At 43.8% G+C, this 16,664-nt stretch overlaps 1 protein-coding gene across 2 annotated transcripts in view; it reads right to left on the reverse strand.

Annotated features, from left to right (window-relative positions):
- Window positions 1-16,664, reverse strand: part of PIP4K2A (phosphatidylinositol-5-phosphate 4-kinase type 2 alpha) — a 177,685-nt gene that overhangs the window by 48,224 nt on the left and 112,797 nt on the right. For both annotated transcript variants that reach the window (XR_010934027.1, XM_067702995.1), the window contains exon 4: window positions 10,003-10,155. Coding sequence is in view for 1 of the 2 variants with exons in the window: in XM_067702995.1 (XP_067559096.1) it covers window positions 10,003-10,155 (153 nt within the window). In the remaining variant the exon portion in view is untranslated. The remainder of the gene's footprint in view (window positions 1-10,002; window positions 10,156-16,664) is intronic.

A 16,664-nucleotide genomic window follows, 5' to 3' on the forward strand; every position in this document is an offset into this window, starting at 1 on the left:
AGTCACTGCGTGTGGGAGTTGACACAAACAGGCCCAGATACGATTCCCCTCAGATTCTTCACCAGCTGACCCAGGAAATGCTGTGCACACACCCCCTACACCAGTGGGCACATCTATGAGGGTTCCCCCACCCCACAAACTACTGGACGTTATCCCACATCTAGGGAGACTGTAAACTCATGGCCACAGCACGCTGCTCGAGCCTTCCTGATCCAGCTCCACATTCACTAGCTGTGTGACCTTGGGGAATTATTCAACCTCTCTGTGTCTCTGCATCTGGAGATGAGGCATAAGATTAGTAGTTAGAGCATAGGGGTTTTGTGAAGGGTGTGAAGATCAGGGAAACAGCACTGCAAGGATGGCGGTGATTCAAGCGGGAGCCAGACGAAACCAGGACCCTGGGGCGAGGGGTGGGAAAGGAAGTAGGGAAGGAAAGGGCGACGGAGGCAAGCTTGCACCTGAGGTGCTCCTCAAATGCTCCCTGAGAAATGGATTCTGTTTAAATGCAGGATGGGAACTCCCAATTTCAGGGAATCTCCACAGAACAGACTTACCAAAAATGAATAATGTTGCATGTGTGTGTATTTATTTATAAAGTGAGGCGATATTTTTATAGATGTAAAAGAAACACTAAAAAATTATATTTCTCACTCATATTGCTTTTAGGATCAGAACTCTAAGCACTTCCCCTTCAAAAACTTAACCACTGACAAATTAACAAAACAACCTGTAAATAAATGCTTCAAAAATTATTTTAAAAGGGTGTATTGGTAGCACTACAGTATCATGATCAGGTTTTTGGCACGAGCAACCTTTTTTTAATAGTTACAGCCTCAGCCATCTATTAATTTCTTTTTAACATGGTTGATTTGATTGTAAGACAATCTAAGGATGAATCTTTGCTTCATCCTTTTTAAATGCTTAATTTCGAATTCTTGTAATTACAAGAATGGAGAAATAGCGACTTAATCCCGAGGGTCACTCTTTAAAAACGGTGTAGGGTAATTCCCTGGCGGTCCAGTGGTCGGGACTCGGTGCTCCCACTGCCAGGGCGCAGGTTCAGTCCCTGGTCGGGGAACCCAGATCCCCCAAGCAGCTCAGCGTGGCCAAAAAATAAACAAATAAATGAAATAAAATAAATAAAATAAAATAAAAAATAAAAATAAGTGTAGGTATTTCTTTCACTTTCAACCACTGTTCTGATGTGGCTACAAGGCAATCCTGCCTAACTGGCAAAGGACATAACGCAGATGTTCCTTGTCTGCCATGTTAAAATCTCAATTTACAGACTCAACAGGTGCAGTGCCCTAGTGCCACCCAGTAGACTCTTTCCTAGAGGTCAGATGAGTCTGTGGACTTCTGCCCTGTGCCACTCTGAGGTCCCAAGGGAGATAAGAGGTCACAAGTGGACCAAACACTTGGCGAAGCTGGTCATCCACGTGTGGCTCAGGAATTAGGAGCACACATCTGCCAGAGGGCTGACTGTTCTGAGGGCCCCAGCTGTGTACGTACAAGCCTGCAGAGCCTTCCTCTCAGTGGCTCCTTAGATCCGCTCCTTTCCCAGAGGCCTTCCCATCTGTGGCCCAAAGCTGGCCTGTTATTTCCACCCCTCCAGGCTCTCTAGGTCACCTTCTCTCACATCAAACAGGGAAAGTCTTGTCTGGCACATGAACTGGCAGCTTTCAGATGCTTGCGATTCAGTGATGACACTGAGCTTCCATCTGAATAAGGCATGGAACAGTTAGTCCCAAATTTTTAAAAAGTGACCTTGATGGTCATCAATTCTTCTTACACTTACTATATGGAGCTAAAACCATCACAAGTATTCTTGGGATCAGCGTCCATATTCTCAGTGTTAAACTCACGGCATTACCTACATTTGCATTTTTAAAATATTGTTTTTTTATTAAGTATTTTTCACTTTTGCATTTTCATAGCTGGATGCCTCGTGTCACCTTGCGTTGTCATTTATCCTGCAGTGGCTTCTGTTTTTTCCAAGAGTGCTTCTCAGACACTTGTATTTGCTGGCAATGTTCATCTGTAACCAATAACAGTTTTTACTTTTTTCTGTCTTCTTTTAAAAAATATCTTCTTGTACGAAAACTCCATGGTGTCACCAGTAAAGGCAAATTTTATCTCTTCATTAGTCTCCCTTAGAGCTTTTTCCTATATAACAGCTTGTCAGAACTGTAATGTAATGACAAATTGACGTGGTGAAATAGGAATTTTAAAAACATAAAATGCAACAGCCACAAGATCTTGGTTTCCTTTGCTCTTGGGTGCTCAGCAAGAATAACAAGTATTATGAATCCCCGATTTGTTGCTTCTTCTCATGCAAAATGAAATGCCATTAAAAGACTCACAGCTGACTGAAGGTTTCAGCAGAGAGGATTCTAAGTGATGTGCTGGAACGGATAAATATTTATATCTCCGCATGATAGTGTGAACCTGGGCTCCAGCTCTTGGAAATTGCTGTTATTATCATGTTTCACTCATTTTTTTTAGAGGCTTGAAGTGACAATTTAATATAGCATCAAATTAATACTTCAATGTAAAGTCTTGCTTCAGTTAATGTTTTTGAAAGGTTAAATTATCTGTAATCCTTATTGCGCCTCTGCCTATGTTTACAGATCGCTGCAACAACATTCTTTTCATAACGGTGGGAGGGGGAGAGAAAGAAAGAAAAAGGGAAAGAAGGAAGGAGGGAAGGAGAGAAAAAGGAAAGAGGAAAAAAAGGAAGGAAGGAAGGAAGGAAGAAAAGACAAAGAAAAGAAAGAAGCCAGCCTGAAATTAAGGATTGGTTTGCTTTAAAAGGACCAAATAAATAAATAATCCAAACATTCCTTGAATATTTTGAATTATCCTTCAAAATTCCTTGAATTTTGGGATAATGGTCCATGTCAGTTAATATGATATCTTTTGGTTTCAAATAGTTTTAAGTCATAAAAGAATGTAAGGATGACTCCATTTAAGCTAATGTAAGTATAAAATTTTACTACTTTTCTTAAACTTAATAAAAAGCAGGCTTAAAAGGAATAAACATTCCTCTGCAGTATTTACAAACATTCTTAGTACTGAGATACTGCAGAATATACCTGAATGCAAACATTGGTGCCCCTAACTGTTTGTTATGCTGTTCTAGAGACCCATACATAACATCATCATTAAAGATGAAATGGCTTTGTAAAAAACGCCTTATCAGGGACTTCCCTGGTGGTCCAGTGGTTAGGACTCTGAGCTTTCACTGCCAAGGGCCCAGATTCAACCCCCGGTTGGGGAACTAAGGTCCCACAAGCCGTGCAGTGTGGCCAAAAAAAACCAAAACAAAAAAACTCACCTTACCATAAGTATAGATGGAGTTTACTCAGTGGTTACACCTGAAATGCAGATGGACTGCCCCAAGCATCCCGGTGTTACGCGCTCTGGGAGGCCTGGCTGCCCAGCTCTGGACTGCAGTCAGCAGCCTTTGGTTGGCAGCTCCTTCTGGGCCTGCCTTCCTGCCCAACATGGCCACATCTGGGTGGAGGACCCCAAAGGGCCCCACCAGGTTGGCTGGCAGCCTGCCCCTCCCCCTCTGTCCAGTCTTCCTCCTTTCCTCCTCCCTCACTGGCTTCCCTCCCTAATCAGTATCCTGACTCCACATGCTGTAGGCCTTCTGCTCAGGCCAGTCACTCCTGAGCAGCAGACGCAAGAGGCAACAGATTCAGGACCTCCAGGAATGGCAGAGCTTAGGACTACCGGAAATAGAACTTGAAGAGTTATGCATAGAGCATTTGAAGAAATAAAAGGATGCAAGTTCAGAAATGAGCATATATAATAAAAAACGATCAGGAGTGCACTGGTGGATTTTTTTAAATGGAACTTCTAGAAGGAAAAATATGATCGTTGAAAAAAAGAAACCATTGGACGGGGAGGCAACAGATTAGAACAGCTGAATAGAGAATTAGGAGTGGGTGACACAGCTGAGAAATTTATCCCAAACGGAGCAGAGATGTTTGGAGACGGAAAACGGGAAAGGAAAGTGAAGCGCCGTGGAGGCTGGAATGAAAATGTCAAATCCGTAGATGCTGGAGAGAGGCGGGGAGACAGGCGGTGTATGAAGAAAAAAGAACAACGGGAATTCCAGAAACTGGAGATAACGTGCTGCAGGAAACACGTGCTGCTGAGTGGGCTGCGCAGCTGGAAACCTGGGGAACGACGGCTGGGACGCTGGGAACAGACGGTGACGCCCCCACCTGCAAAGTGTCTGCAGAGTGGAACTGGAAGGGGTGCTCAGGGACCCTGGCGGTGGCAGCGCCTTCCAGACTTTACTAAGAGAGAAGAAAGAAAAGTATGTGCAACTTCTGAAGGCACAGAGGCTCTGCTGGGAGTTGCCTTGAATCTCATAGTTCCAGGTGCTTATAGGGCTTCACACTTTAATGTGCTTTTCACATTTCGACTGGCCTCTCCTCCAAAGAGAACAGAAAAGCCAAAGAGCAGACTCGGAACGTTTCTCCTGCTCTGGAAAGCTGGTCCTGTGCTGCCACTTACAGAGGCTTCGTCAGCATCACCCGGGAGCACGTGAAGAACACAGCACCTCAGGTCCACCCATGATCTACTGAGTTGGAATGTAAATTTTTTACAAGATGCGCGGGGGTTCCGTCTATGATCGGCAGTTTGGGAAGTGCTGAAGGAGTGTGTAACTTCTTCTCTTTGGGCAGCACGCCCTCAATTTTTAAATTTTAATTTTTGGCTTTTAAGGGACCTATTTTCTCGGTTTCTCTCTGTTCGTGGCCAATGTGACTGTCCTTCGTGGGAGGATAAAAAGATGTACTCCAGGGAGGTTCCAAAGAAGTCAGGCATTCACCCCCAATCCTTTACTGAAACTTGAGGTACCAGCCAGCTTTTTCAACAAGGGTTTCAGATTTTTAGGTGTAACTTCTAGATTTGGTTCCAGTTACTGTCTCCCAAATAACAAAGGATAAGGAAGGATTTTTAGGTTACTTTATCAGTTTTGTCAACTCAGTCACTTCGAAATAAAAAACAAATAAATTTAAACACTACACTTCAAAAACATAAAAGATATTCCTAACACTATTTTCATAAGGCATTTCTTGATCATCTGCATTGGAACTTGTTCCCTCCGCTAAAATTTCTAAAATTTTATTGACGTTGACTCTTAATTAAAGCCGAAGCCACACGATACCAAAACTCCCAATGAATTCAGGTCAAAAAAGAAAAATCAGTCAATTTCGAAGAAATAAGACATTCAAGAAGGTTCTTGACCATTTTTTCCTTTCTGAATGCTCTTCAGCATTGCTCAGCTAATCAGGTGATAATCGTCATTTATTTATTATATTTTAAAATTTTTATTGGAGTATAGCTGCTTTACAATGTTGTGTTAGTTTCTGCTGCACAGCAAAGTGAATCAGCTGTACACATACATATATCCCCTCTTCTTTGGATAATCATAATTTGTAAGACCTGAGTTTGTCCTAACCTAACAGAAATTTGAAGAAAAGGATATTTACACCAAAGCACTAAGTTATTTTCCCAACCATAAAAAAAGAGAAAAAGGAAAAGAGACATAAAAGTTTGCTCTGCTTAATATAAATTTTCCATTCGTCTGAAAGATGATGCTATGCTTTCTTAGCGAACAGTGGAAATTAGGGTAGGATTTGGGCAGCAAATAAGGACTAAGGCAAGATGCTGGAGCTTGGAAAAAAAAAAAATCTAACTCCTCATGGTTTGAATCTTCAGATTTTTCTGCATCTGTGCCACACTCTACCAGAAACCAGGCCCCCTAGTGGATTCAAAGAGCAAATGATTTCGACACTGGGACTACGGCAACTAAGTATGTGCAAGAAAGGTATTTAATGATCTTATTCGATCATTTACATAGCACTTATCATATACCAGGCACTATTCTGAGCAGGTTATATAATAAATATCAATTCACCTGATTAGTACAACACTGGATGAAGGAGGTACTATTATCCAAATTGTATAGACAGAGAAGCGGATGCAGAGAGGATGGGAAACTTGGCCAAGGTCACACAGCAGGTCGGGAGCAAAGCAGTCAGCTGCAGAGTGTGTGCCCTGAAAACCACCTGTCACACAGCACTGCTGGTGAGGTTGGCTCATCAGAAAATTAACCCTAAGAGGAATTTATTTAAATATCTAGCAATGTTCTACTTCTCCAGAGGCTGGCCTCGGGGTAATTTTAACCTTCCAGAATACAGCTGCACCTCCGGATATATCTTACTGAAACAATAAAACAATGAAAGAAAAGAAAAAAGAGACGTCAAGCGCCATGGAGTAACCAAAGCTGTCAGAAAGCCCATCCAATTTATTCCGCAGGAGCCGCCCTCTCTGAGAGCCTGTCCATCTACTGATCTGGGATCTGAACACGCCTACTGACCTGTCCAGATGTGGGGGGGGGGGGGTTCAGAAGCAAAGGCACATTCGAAGGTAAAAGCAACAAAAAGCAAGAAGAAATAAATGAACTGACAGTCCCCACACCGAAGCAGGAGACAGAAAAATTTTGACTAGACGTAAATCCTAAAAGTAGTCTAGGCCACCTTACATCCTCTCTGGAATTAGGTCAAGAGTAAATACACGGCACAGGGAAAACAGTCAATAGTATTATAATAGCTTTGTGTGGTGCATAATCTATAAAAATATCGCAGCACTATGCTGCACACCTGAAACCAGTATAATATTGTAAGTCAATTATACTTCAAGAAGAAAGAGGGTAAATACATGCACAAACGAATGAAAGGGTGAACGAAATGCAGATGGGGAAACTGAGGTTCAGAGATCGCTTAAGTAACCAGTTTGTGACAAACTATGACTTAGGTCTCCTGACCTTCAATGTAGCGTCCTTTAAATAAATCATATTAACAATGGTGACTCTCAATCACTAAGACCCTTTACCTCTGTTTATTTAAAAATTGTTTTCTTCCAGCTTTATTGAATATGATTGACATACAGCACTGTACAAAGTTTAAGGTGTACCACATAATGATTTGATTTCCCACATACGTCATGAGATGATGATCACAGTAAGTTTAGTGAACATTCAGCATCTCATAGAGACACAATAGCAAAGAAATAGGAAAAACATATTTTCCTTGTGACGAGAACTGTTAGGATTTCCTCTCTTAACAGCCTGCATATATAACACACAGCAGCGTTAATATTTATCATGTTGTACATGGCATTCCAAGTACTTATAACTAGAAGCTTTTACCTTTTGACCACCTTCATCCAATTCCCCCACCTCTGGTAACCATAAATCTGATTCCTTTTTCTATGGCTTTGTTTGTTTTTCAAGAATAATTGACCTACAACACTCTGTTTTAAGGTTAACACTAAGACCCTCTATATTTAAAATACTTTTCTTCAGCAAAACACAGATGCTGAAGAAATGAGAAATGAGCTTTTTCTGGATAAAGAATATACCAAGAAAATAATCATTCTGTAGCAGTGAAATGAAATATTTAGTACTGTGACAGCCCCTGGAGCATGTTAATATTTTGCTCCCCAATGTATTTTATGTAATAATGATGATATGTCAAATCTGCATGTTTGTTACAGTAACTACCCCAGAGGAGACGTTTCAAACTGTAATTTCTGTAGAGTCAAAAAATTCTGAACTCAAAGATGTCATCAAGAAGTTGATATTTGAATTGCATGTCACACTGTATTAGAATAGTATCATAGTCACTTATCAGAATAATATGTTTTCATCAGTCACTGAAGTATCACATTGCTTTAAGAGTTCTGAGACAATTTAAAAAAAGCAGAAAAAGAATGCATCAGCGCGACATTAAGTTCCAGAGAGGCGTGAATGGCTAAAGCTGCGTCCTAGAATTCCATTTATTCAGAAGCCAACGCCTGAGCATTTTTACCCTCATAGGTACTAACCCAGCGCTTCAAAATTTCCTTCACAATCGGCAACAGCATAAGCGCTGTAGGACAGATTTCAAAAGGAATAGATGATATAAAAGAGTGATTAGATGTTTAATGGATTTAGAGGCTGAACAGTGTTTTTGAGAAAAACAAATGAGGGGCAGTCCCAAGTTTCCAGAAACAGAAGGTAGCTTCAAGATGTTCACAGACCTCACTGCAAGCAAAATGCAGTTGATCAAGCTCGGTGCTGTGTGTCCACCTAGAGGGGTGGGATAGGGAGGGTGGGAGACACAAGAGGGAGGAGATATGGGGATACAGGTATATGTAGAGCTGATTCACTTTGTTATAAAGCAGAAACTAACACACCATGGTAAAGCAATTATACTCCAATAAAGATGTTAAAAAAATAAAAATTTTTTAAAAATGCAGTTGTTCGTATTTGAGAAGAATAAGCAACTGCCAAGAAATAATTCCTGGGGCTTCCCTGGTGGCGCAGTGGTTAAGAATCTGCCTGCCAACTCCGGGGACACGGGTTCGAGCCCTGGTCCGGGAAGATCTCACATGTCAACGGAGCAACTAAGCCCGTGCGCCACAACTACTGAGCCTGTGCTCTAGAGCCTGCGAGCCTGCGAGCCACAACTACTGAGCCCGCGTGCCACAACTACTGAAGCCCGCGTGCCTAGAGCCCGTGCTCCGCAACAAGAGGAGCCACCGCAATGAGAAGCCTGCGCACCGCAACGAAGAGTAGCCCCCGCTCGCCGCAACTAGAGAAAGCCTGCATGCAGTAACGAAGACCCAACGCAGCCAAAAAATAAGGAAACAAATAAATAAGTAAATTTATAAAAAAAAGAAATAATTCCTGATGCTACAGCAGAAAGCGTGACAGTAAAGGAAGGAAGCTGACTTTTACAGGCACCTCAGAGCCTACAAATCCAACCAAGCAGTACCTTTGAAGGAGTCACTTTGAGAGGCTGGTACTTGATGTGATGGTTTAAACACTTGAGAAGCCTCTGGTTAACAGCAACAGCGTGTGTGTGTTTGTGTGTGTTTCAGTGTGTGGTTTAAACACCAGTTCTCAAGGTGGCTGCTGCGATATTGCCATCAATGGTCATATTCATGCCATAAGAGTACACTTTCTCAAGGTGACACTGTTGTTACTGGCCACTGGTGTAGGACTTGATGACTGCTATGACCACCACCACGTGTGGAGAGCCTGGCGTGTGGCAGACACTGTTCTGAGTGCCTGCCCTACAATCGTCAGGGCTCCGGAGTCAGCTGATGTTTCCATCTCCACCGTATAAAACAAGCTGAGGCTTTAAAGTCTGGAAGTCACGTGGCTATTAGTAAGTGACAGGGCTGAGATCTGCACCCAGGACTGTCTGACGTGGGACTTCACGGTGTTACTACTTCACAGTACGGCCTCATACAGCTCTAGCTGGGGGCTGGGATCGTGTGCTCTACCAGGCCCTTGTGCTGGAACGTCGTACTGAGGAAGGGAGTCGGGGAGGGGGGATTGGGGGGTGGGAAAGAAACAGAAAGAGATGGCTGTTCCCAAGGGTAGTTTCACTTTATGCCCAGGTGATGATGAGGGGATAATGCTGACGTGAAAAGGAGGTGGTGAGTAGACAAACACTTTCTAAAATCAGAAACTTCTCTGGGCAGGAGATTGTGAGTGGTGGTGGTGGGGGGGTGGGCCTTTCTGGGGCCAGGACAGGAAGGGACCAGTGCAAGCAGGAGAGGATCTGTAGGTGTAAATGGATAAATACTCAGAGGTCAGCACCTCACTTCCAGCACGTGCAAAATCACTTCCGAAATGTTGCCAAACCTTAAGCAGAGTGATTTTAAAATCAGAGTGGTAATCATCACAACTATTGTACAGAAGGGTATTTAGATTAAACGTGTTACGTCTATTAACTACCGATCTATTCATTCCTAAATGTTAACTGTCGGTAATCCAGCCACAGTAATTTTTAAAAACACAGCTAGAGGGAATTTTTCTGTCAAATGTGTTCTAGTCATGTCCTAACTATATATTTAAATCTTTGGCCTTGATGATAATTTGTCACAAATGTCAACCTTCTCAGAGTTTCACATAAAGATAAACATTACCTGGTGGTATTTCTTTAGGATGTTGTGCATTTCAGCCACATCTTCACTCGTGATGGTCTTGATGATGTACCTCTTGTCGTAGGACGTGTGGAACCGGGCTCCGCTGCGGGCTTGGGAGTCGTTGGGAAGGGGTGCACTCCTGGTCAGGGAATTCTTCCCGTGGGATGACAGGGGAGGAGGGAAGAGAACCGGTTAAAGACTAATTTCCAGGTCATTTGTTGTCACCACAAATTTTCAAAAACATCTGTGTTTGGAAGAAGTTGCTAAATAGGAGGACAACATTTTCTATTCATTGTACCTCAAATGGCAGAAATGAAAACAGCGATTCTAATGTCTAGAATTATAATCAAAGTTACTTTGTTCACCTTGTTCTTTTGAGTTGGACAAGAGCTGAGATTTCCCCCTCAATAAAATGAGGTTCCAGCCATGAAAGGACATCTTACTTTCCCTGAGTGTTTCCTTGTATGACAGGTATTCTGCCAAGCGTTATACACAGAGGACTTCTCCCAACTCTGATAACATTCCCATGAAATGGTTACTAGTGATATCACCGTCGTTGTACAGACGAGGAGATGGGGATCAGAGAGGTATAATCGTTGGGAGAAAGTCACACAGCTAGTAAGGGGAAGAGCCAGAATGCCATCTGCAGTGTGGCTGGCTCGGAACCCAAGTTCTCAAATAGTCAACTACTCAAGTAGTAAACAACTTAATTACTAAACGCTGTGGCCCATGGCTGCCCTGGGAGGGCCTGGCCTGGGCAGGTGTACTCTAACCCAGCTCCAGAAGTTTCTGACCTGGCCCATCCTCCACCCCACTTCAGCCATTTTTGAGGATGATTCATCTCCTGGAGAGGATGGGGCAGGGCTCTGAGTGGGCGCTCTTCTGCAATCACTTCACTCCAGGATCTAGCATTCCATTCCATACTCACTGTCACTCCTGCTGTCTCCCCTGCTCTCACCTGTGACTCCCCTGTTTGAATCTGTTTTCCTAGAGCCTCCAGGAAGTCTGTCCCGCTTTCCCCCAACCGTCTTACACTGGTCACCAGGCTAGTGGATCAGCAAACCCCCAGCATCTGAGGAAGCCTGGTCTTCGCCTCTGCTAACTGTGTCCTTGAGAACCCACCTCCATTCCCTGCCCAGCCCCACTGGACGGCGTATGAGGGATTCACAGGGAAAGACAGTCCCACTTCACCTTCCTCTCCCAAAGTGGGCATTTGAAAGCCCCAATGAACCAAAGTCTGTCTAGTTAGGGGGACACAGATATCTTTAGAGAGGCAGGTGGTATCACTGCATCATGACTGTCAGTGAGAGTTCCCCATCAGTCTAGAATGTTCAAGCCTCCCTAACCTTTCCTTCTTTCCCAGATGAAATCCACCAGGACTGAGCCGTATGAGGACTTAATGACACTGCGGTGGTGCAGCAACTTGTGGAGGGCCTCCTCGGGCTCAGGGAAGTGAGCGCATTCTCATCTCCAGGACCAGCCCTGGCACCTCGGCTGCTGTCTTTACATCCTGAGACAGCACATCCTGATCTGAATGTAGCCGGGCACAACTGCCAAGTGCAGAGCTGCTCCTGCCAATTAACTGAATTTGCTTTCCTTAGCTTATTAGAAAACCTGAGAGAAGGGGGCGGGAAATCAGTGTAACTCCCAATGATTTTAAAAAGCAGGAACTGGCCATGTTAAATGATGAAGACAGCTGAAACTCATCAGATAGGCTGCGAAGGAGGAAAAGGATTTTCAGGATGAAAATGGCTATAACAACAAGAGTCTGATTCTTACTTATATTGATTTTTTCCCTCAAACATAAAACTCCTCCTTTATACCACTTCCTACTAAGAACAAAAGGGAAGAAAATCAAAGTGAATGCCCTCTTCGGGGGTTTTAAACACTGGCCAAAAAAAGCAATCATTGCTCTTGGCTTAAGGGTCTTTTTCCTCCCAAACATTAATTTGTAAAAGGTTATTCCAAATAAAACAAGAACACTAAGAACTGTAAGATTACAAATTACTTTCAGGGATAAAAATCAAAGCAGGAACAATCAACTTAATGAAAGACAGGCGGACCAGGTTATAAACTCTGTAAAACTGACAACACATGTAAAATAACTTTTTGGGGGGAGGGGGGAATAGTAAAGGATAATTGTATTTAGCAAAGGACAGAATTACAGCAGCATCAGTTTCATAGCCTGTTTTCTTAGGCGTACTGGATATGAAAATGTAACATTCTATTACGGACCAGTGGGAAAGAACAGAATTGAAAGCTGCAGAGTCAGTGATTCTCAGACTCTAATGAGCAACGGAGTCACCTGGGGATCACGTGACAATGCAGCGTCTGACCTGGCAGGTGTGGGATGGGGCGTCTGAAGCAGCAGAAGACGCCGATACAGCTGCAGCGGGTCTGCAGACCACACGTGAGAACCAAGAGTCTACTGAATCGTGGCTACGAGGGGATTTGTCTGGTGCAGAGTGTGGAGAGTCTAGTGTATTAAGTGTGTTATAATTACAAACGTACCTGCCTGAATGCCTGTCCCGTTATAGTCTGTCCAACTCTGGTTTGATTAAAATGTGAAACTTTACAGTGAAGAATGATAGTTCACTGCATTCACTGCATTAATTCATTAATGAAATGTTTTAATAATACTACATTCAAAGCAACGTATGGATTGACAAACTAAAGGGCTAGAAAGGCAGAGTCAAAAATGTACAAACTCCTTAGCACAGATGCTATCTCCTTCCAAATTCTTTGCCTTTCCCTTCAGTTTCAGACATTGATAATTATTTATTACAGATTTTGTATACGGCCATAGGCCCTCCCATAATGGCCTGGCATATAAAACTTTACAAATTCTCATCTTGATTCTGCCTTAACTCAATTTTTCAATAATCACATAAGTAGTCCCAACCCACAATATCTACTTCCAATGTGTGGAGGAATTTTTTTAAGGCTCATTGTTTTCCAATAACCAGTGAAATTAGGAACAATCACACTGTGTCAAAATTCAGAATGTACCTTTTATAATCACTATGAATATAAAAATATATGAATCAGATTTAAAGAAAGCCTGAGACAAACAGACGATCAGAAGAGTGAATGCAATTTTACACAAAATGTGTGATCCTTGGAATGACTCTAAGGCCTGGAAAAATCCATACTCATTTATTTCCACAACACTCCTATGTGATAGAAAGAGCCAGGTGCATTTTTCCACTTGAAGATAATAAAACTGGGGTACAGTGGAACCGAGTGACACGCCTAAGGCTCCCGCCTAAAAGCTTCCTCTGAGGTAACAAAAAGGGGCAATTTACAAAGACAAGGCTAAACTTTTGCCATTAATTAATACCAGAATCACTGACTTTTTGTAACCTTTGACGAGATAGAAGTGAGTGTGTGTTGGTAAGGGCAGTACCGAGTAAGGCAGGGTGCTGGTCTGGGACCTAGAACATTCTCTCCACTCACCGATCCTTGGATACGGCATTCAGCATCTTTGAGCCTCAGTTCCCGGGACTATAAAGTGACAGAGGATAAGCCAGGGGAGGGGGCAGGCTGAACTAGGTCTCTCCCTCAGACCTCCTATGCCTCTAAAAAATGTATTTCCTCGAAGATATGGCTCTAGGAAGTGCAGGGCAGCACAGGCCTCAGAAGGTGATTTGATGTTTTCCAGCGGAAGTCCAGTCACAAGAGAGTCCAACCACCATCTGAGCAGGGGCATGATGATGGCTTAGGACATCTGGGCCAGGACTAAAGAGAGATGGCAATAGTTCTTAGAGCAGCATGGAAATAACACATCAGAGGTTCCAGATGTACTTGGACAATTTCAGCAAGAACGAGAGGACGAGCTAAGGGAAGGCGGTTGTGGACACACATGGAATGTAGTCAAAACAGTCTGCTATCTAGAAACTGAATATTGAAATTCCTCAGTGTCCCTTGTTGTGTCACAGAGGAAGAGTGAACCATAGCCTCATACAGGATGCCTGGGCAAGTCTGGGAGGCCAGGAGGAGAAAGGCCTGAGAGAAACAGAGCTGGGGAGTGACCTCCAGAAGCCCCAGAGGGTCCCCTTATGTGTAAATAAACGTCATAATCAAAGAGCATGACAGGTGGAGGCAACCCTGGAGATTATTCCAAACCACCCAATTTACAGATGAGAAGACAGAGGCCCAGAGGGCAGAAACCACTTGATTTGAGACCTGAGTGGGACGGCATCCGTGGAAGGCCTTGCAGAGGCCTCCACCCCCTGACTGGTCTTCTGAAATATCCTAATAGACCTACCCTAGTCTAGAAGCCATCAGAAGAGCAGACATTCTAAGCCGACGATGTACACACTCATCAGAGGGTTCTGAACATCAAAACTATCTCTTGTGTTACATTTAGTTTATTCATATTCTCTCAGGTTCATATTGTCATAAGCAGAGGTCTGATGACCTTTCAAGTTCCAAATAGCTCTGATATTGAAGCTAGAAGACAGGATAAGCATATACACGGGTGCTCTACGTTAAGACTGTGTGACTTTGGGCAAGTTATTTAAGCTCTTTGTACCTCAGTTTCCGTACTAGTAGAAAGGTAATAATGACGAGAATCACCATCACTAAAAGTTTGCCTGGGGGTTAAATTAGATAAGACAGAGTTTTGATAATAGTGCCTGGAACAGTAGCACTCCTTAATGGTAGCTATTATTATAAATAGCAAATTTCAACCTGGAAGACATTTAGAGGTGCAGATCAACATTAGCAAACTGCTCTGTGAGCTGGTGAGTCAAAAATGAAGGACTTACGGAATGGGTTCTTCCTGTTGGCTCCTTTCTTTGGCTGCACAGTGTGGCAGGCGGGATCTTAGTTCCCCGACGAGGGAACGAACCCGTGCCCCCTGCAGTGGAAGCAAGGAGTCCTAACCACTGGACTGACAGGGAAGTCCCTTCAGTTGGCTCTTGAGTCCACCCTGGCCAAGCCTCTGGTTCGTACCCAGTGAAGATCAAGAACCACATTCTTGTCACTCTCATACTCTCCATTTCACGGCTTACTTTCCACAGCCCTCAATAAGAACCACTTGCAGTTTGAAAAAGAATTTAAAACATTTTACACAAGTAAGTTTCAAGTCAAAAATTCCAGCCCCACTAGGTCTCCCTTCTATCCGTGGCCCCTGCTCAGCTCCCAGCATCCTCTCCAGCCGAAGGGCAGGAGGGATGGCAGAGAGTAGGCCAGTTCTTTAAAAGATGGAGAAAGCACGGGGGAGGTAGCCAGGAGAGCTGGGGTGACCCCTTCCCGAGGAGGGGAGGAAAGCAGGCTGGCTGAAGATGCCAACGGACTTGAAGGTACAGGGAAGGGAACGTCAGGGAGCCTGACGGCCGGGCCTCTAGTGACCTTGAGGTGGCGGCAAGGGCAAGGAGGGTGAGCCGCGGAGGGCTGTGGGAGGGCTTGAGGGGAGAGAAGGTTTGGAAAAGCAACCTTGGGATGCCGGTCTGGAAAGTCATTTGTGTAACGTACTGGGCTACCACAAAATCCACAATCCCATTCAACGCAGAGCCTTAAAAGGCTTATTTAATTCAACACTGAAAATACAGACGTAATAGAAATCTGACATAGCGTCTGCCCACAACAGTCACTCCTTTACTACCTTTCTGTCCTTTTCAGGTTTTCAGGTCTCAGCATGTATGGCAGAAAGAGAAGCAGTGAGAAGTTGAGGGCAGTCAGACCCCCCACTCCTTACTCTGTTATCTGGTTATCTGCAAGGAAAGACAGTGGGACTTAATGGTCTCTAGGTTTCCTTCTTGCTCTACTAATTAGGATTCATTAATGTGTTACTGCTTTCAGTTTGTGGAGACTTAGCAAATGGACGATGATTTGCTTTTAGTTTGGGGGAAATCTAATGATAAATGTACACAAACCGCAACAAACTTGCTTTTATTCATTGGCTACCCTTCTCTCCTATACGTTTGATAGCTGTATATCATAAACTACGTAATTCCTTAAATTCACTTGTTCTAAGTGGAAATACTATTAACATCAGCCCCTACATCAAGAAAAAGGCAGCCAAAATCAATGGTGGAGGGGGAAAAAGTTCTCCTATTGAATATAAACTAATCTGAAACTCCAAACATTCTTCTTCCCTAATGGCTTTACTGAGATACAATTCACACACCAGACCATTTACCTATTTAAAGCATACAAATCAATGGTTTTTAGTACGGTTACAAAATTAAACCACCATTACCACAACGGATTTTAGAACATTTTCATCAACCTCAGAAAGAAACCCTATACCCATGAGCAGTCCCTCCCATTCTCCCTCCACCCCCCACCTAGGAAACCTCTCATCCACTTTCTGTCCTAGAGATCTGCCTGTCGGGACATTTCCTATTGCACAATCATCCAGCACACAGGCGGCTGTGATTGGTCCAAACATTCTTCCCCCGAGTCCCCGGAGCACACGCACCCCGAGGGGTCCAGCTGTAGACCCTGGGTCGTGTCTGGGCGAGCGAGGCGACATCATGGGTGCTCCCTGTTCAGTCCAGTGTGGTGGACAGGTGACAGCCAGCCCACGCTGCTTCTGAGGATGCTGCCGGGCTTAATGGGGAGCTGGGGATACCATAAACCGCTGGACAAAAATTAAAGTTCTAGGGCTTCCCTGGTGGCGCAGTGGTTGAGAGTCCGCCTGCCGATGCAGGGGA

The sequence above is a fragment of the Pseudorca crassidens genome, chromosome 1 (assembly GCF_039906515.1).
Source record: "Pseudorca crassidens isolate mPseCra1 chromosome 1, mPseCra1.hap1, whole genome shotgun sequence".
Lineage (NCBI taxonomy): Eukaryota > Metazoa > Chordata > Mammalia > Artiodactyla > Delphinidae > Pseudorca > Pseudorca crassidens.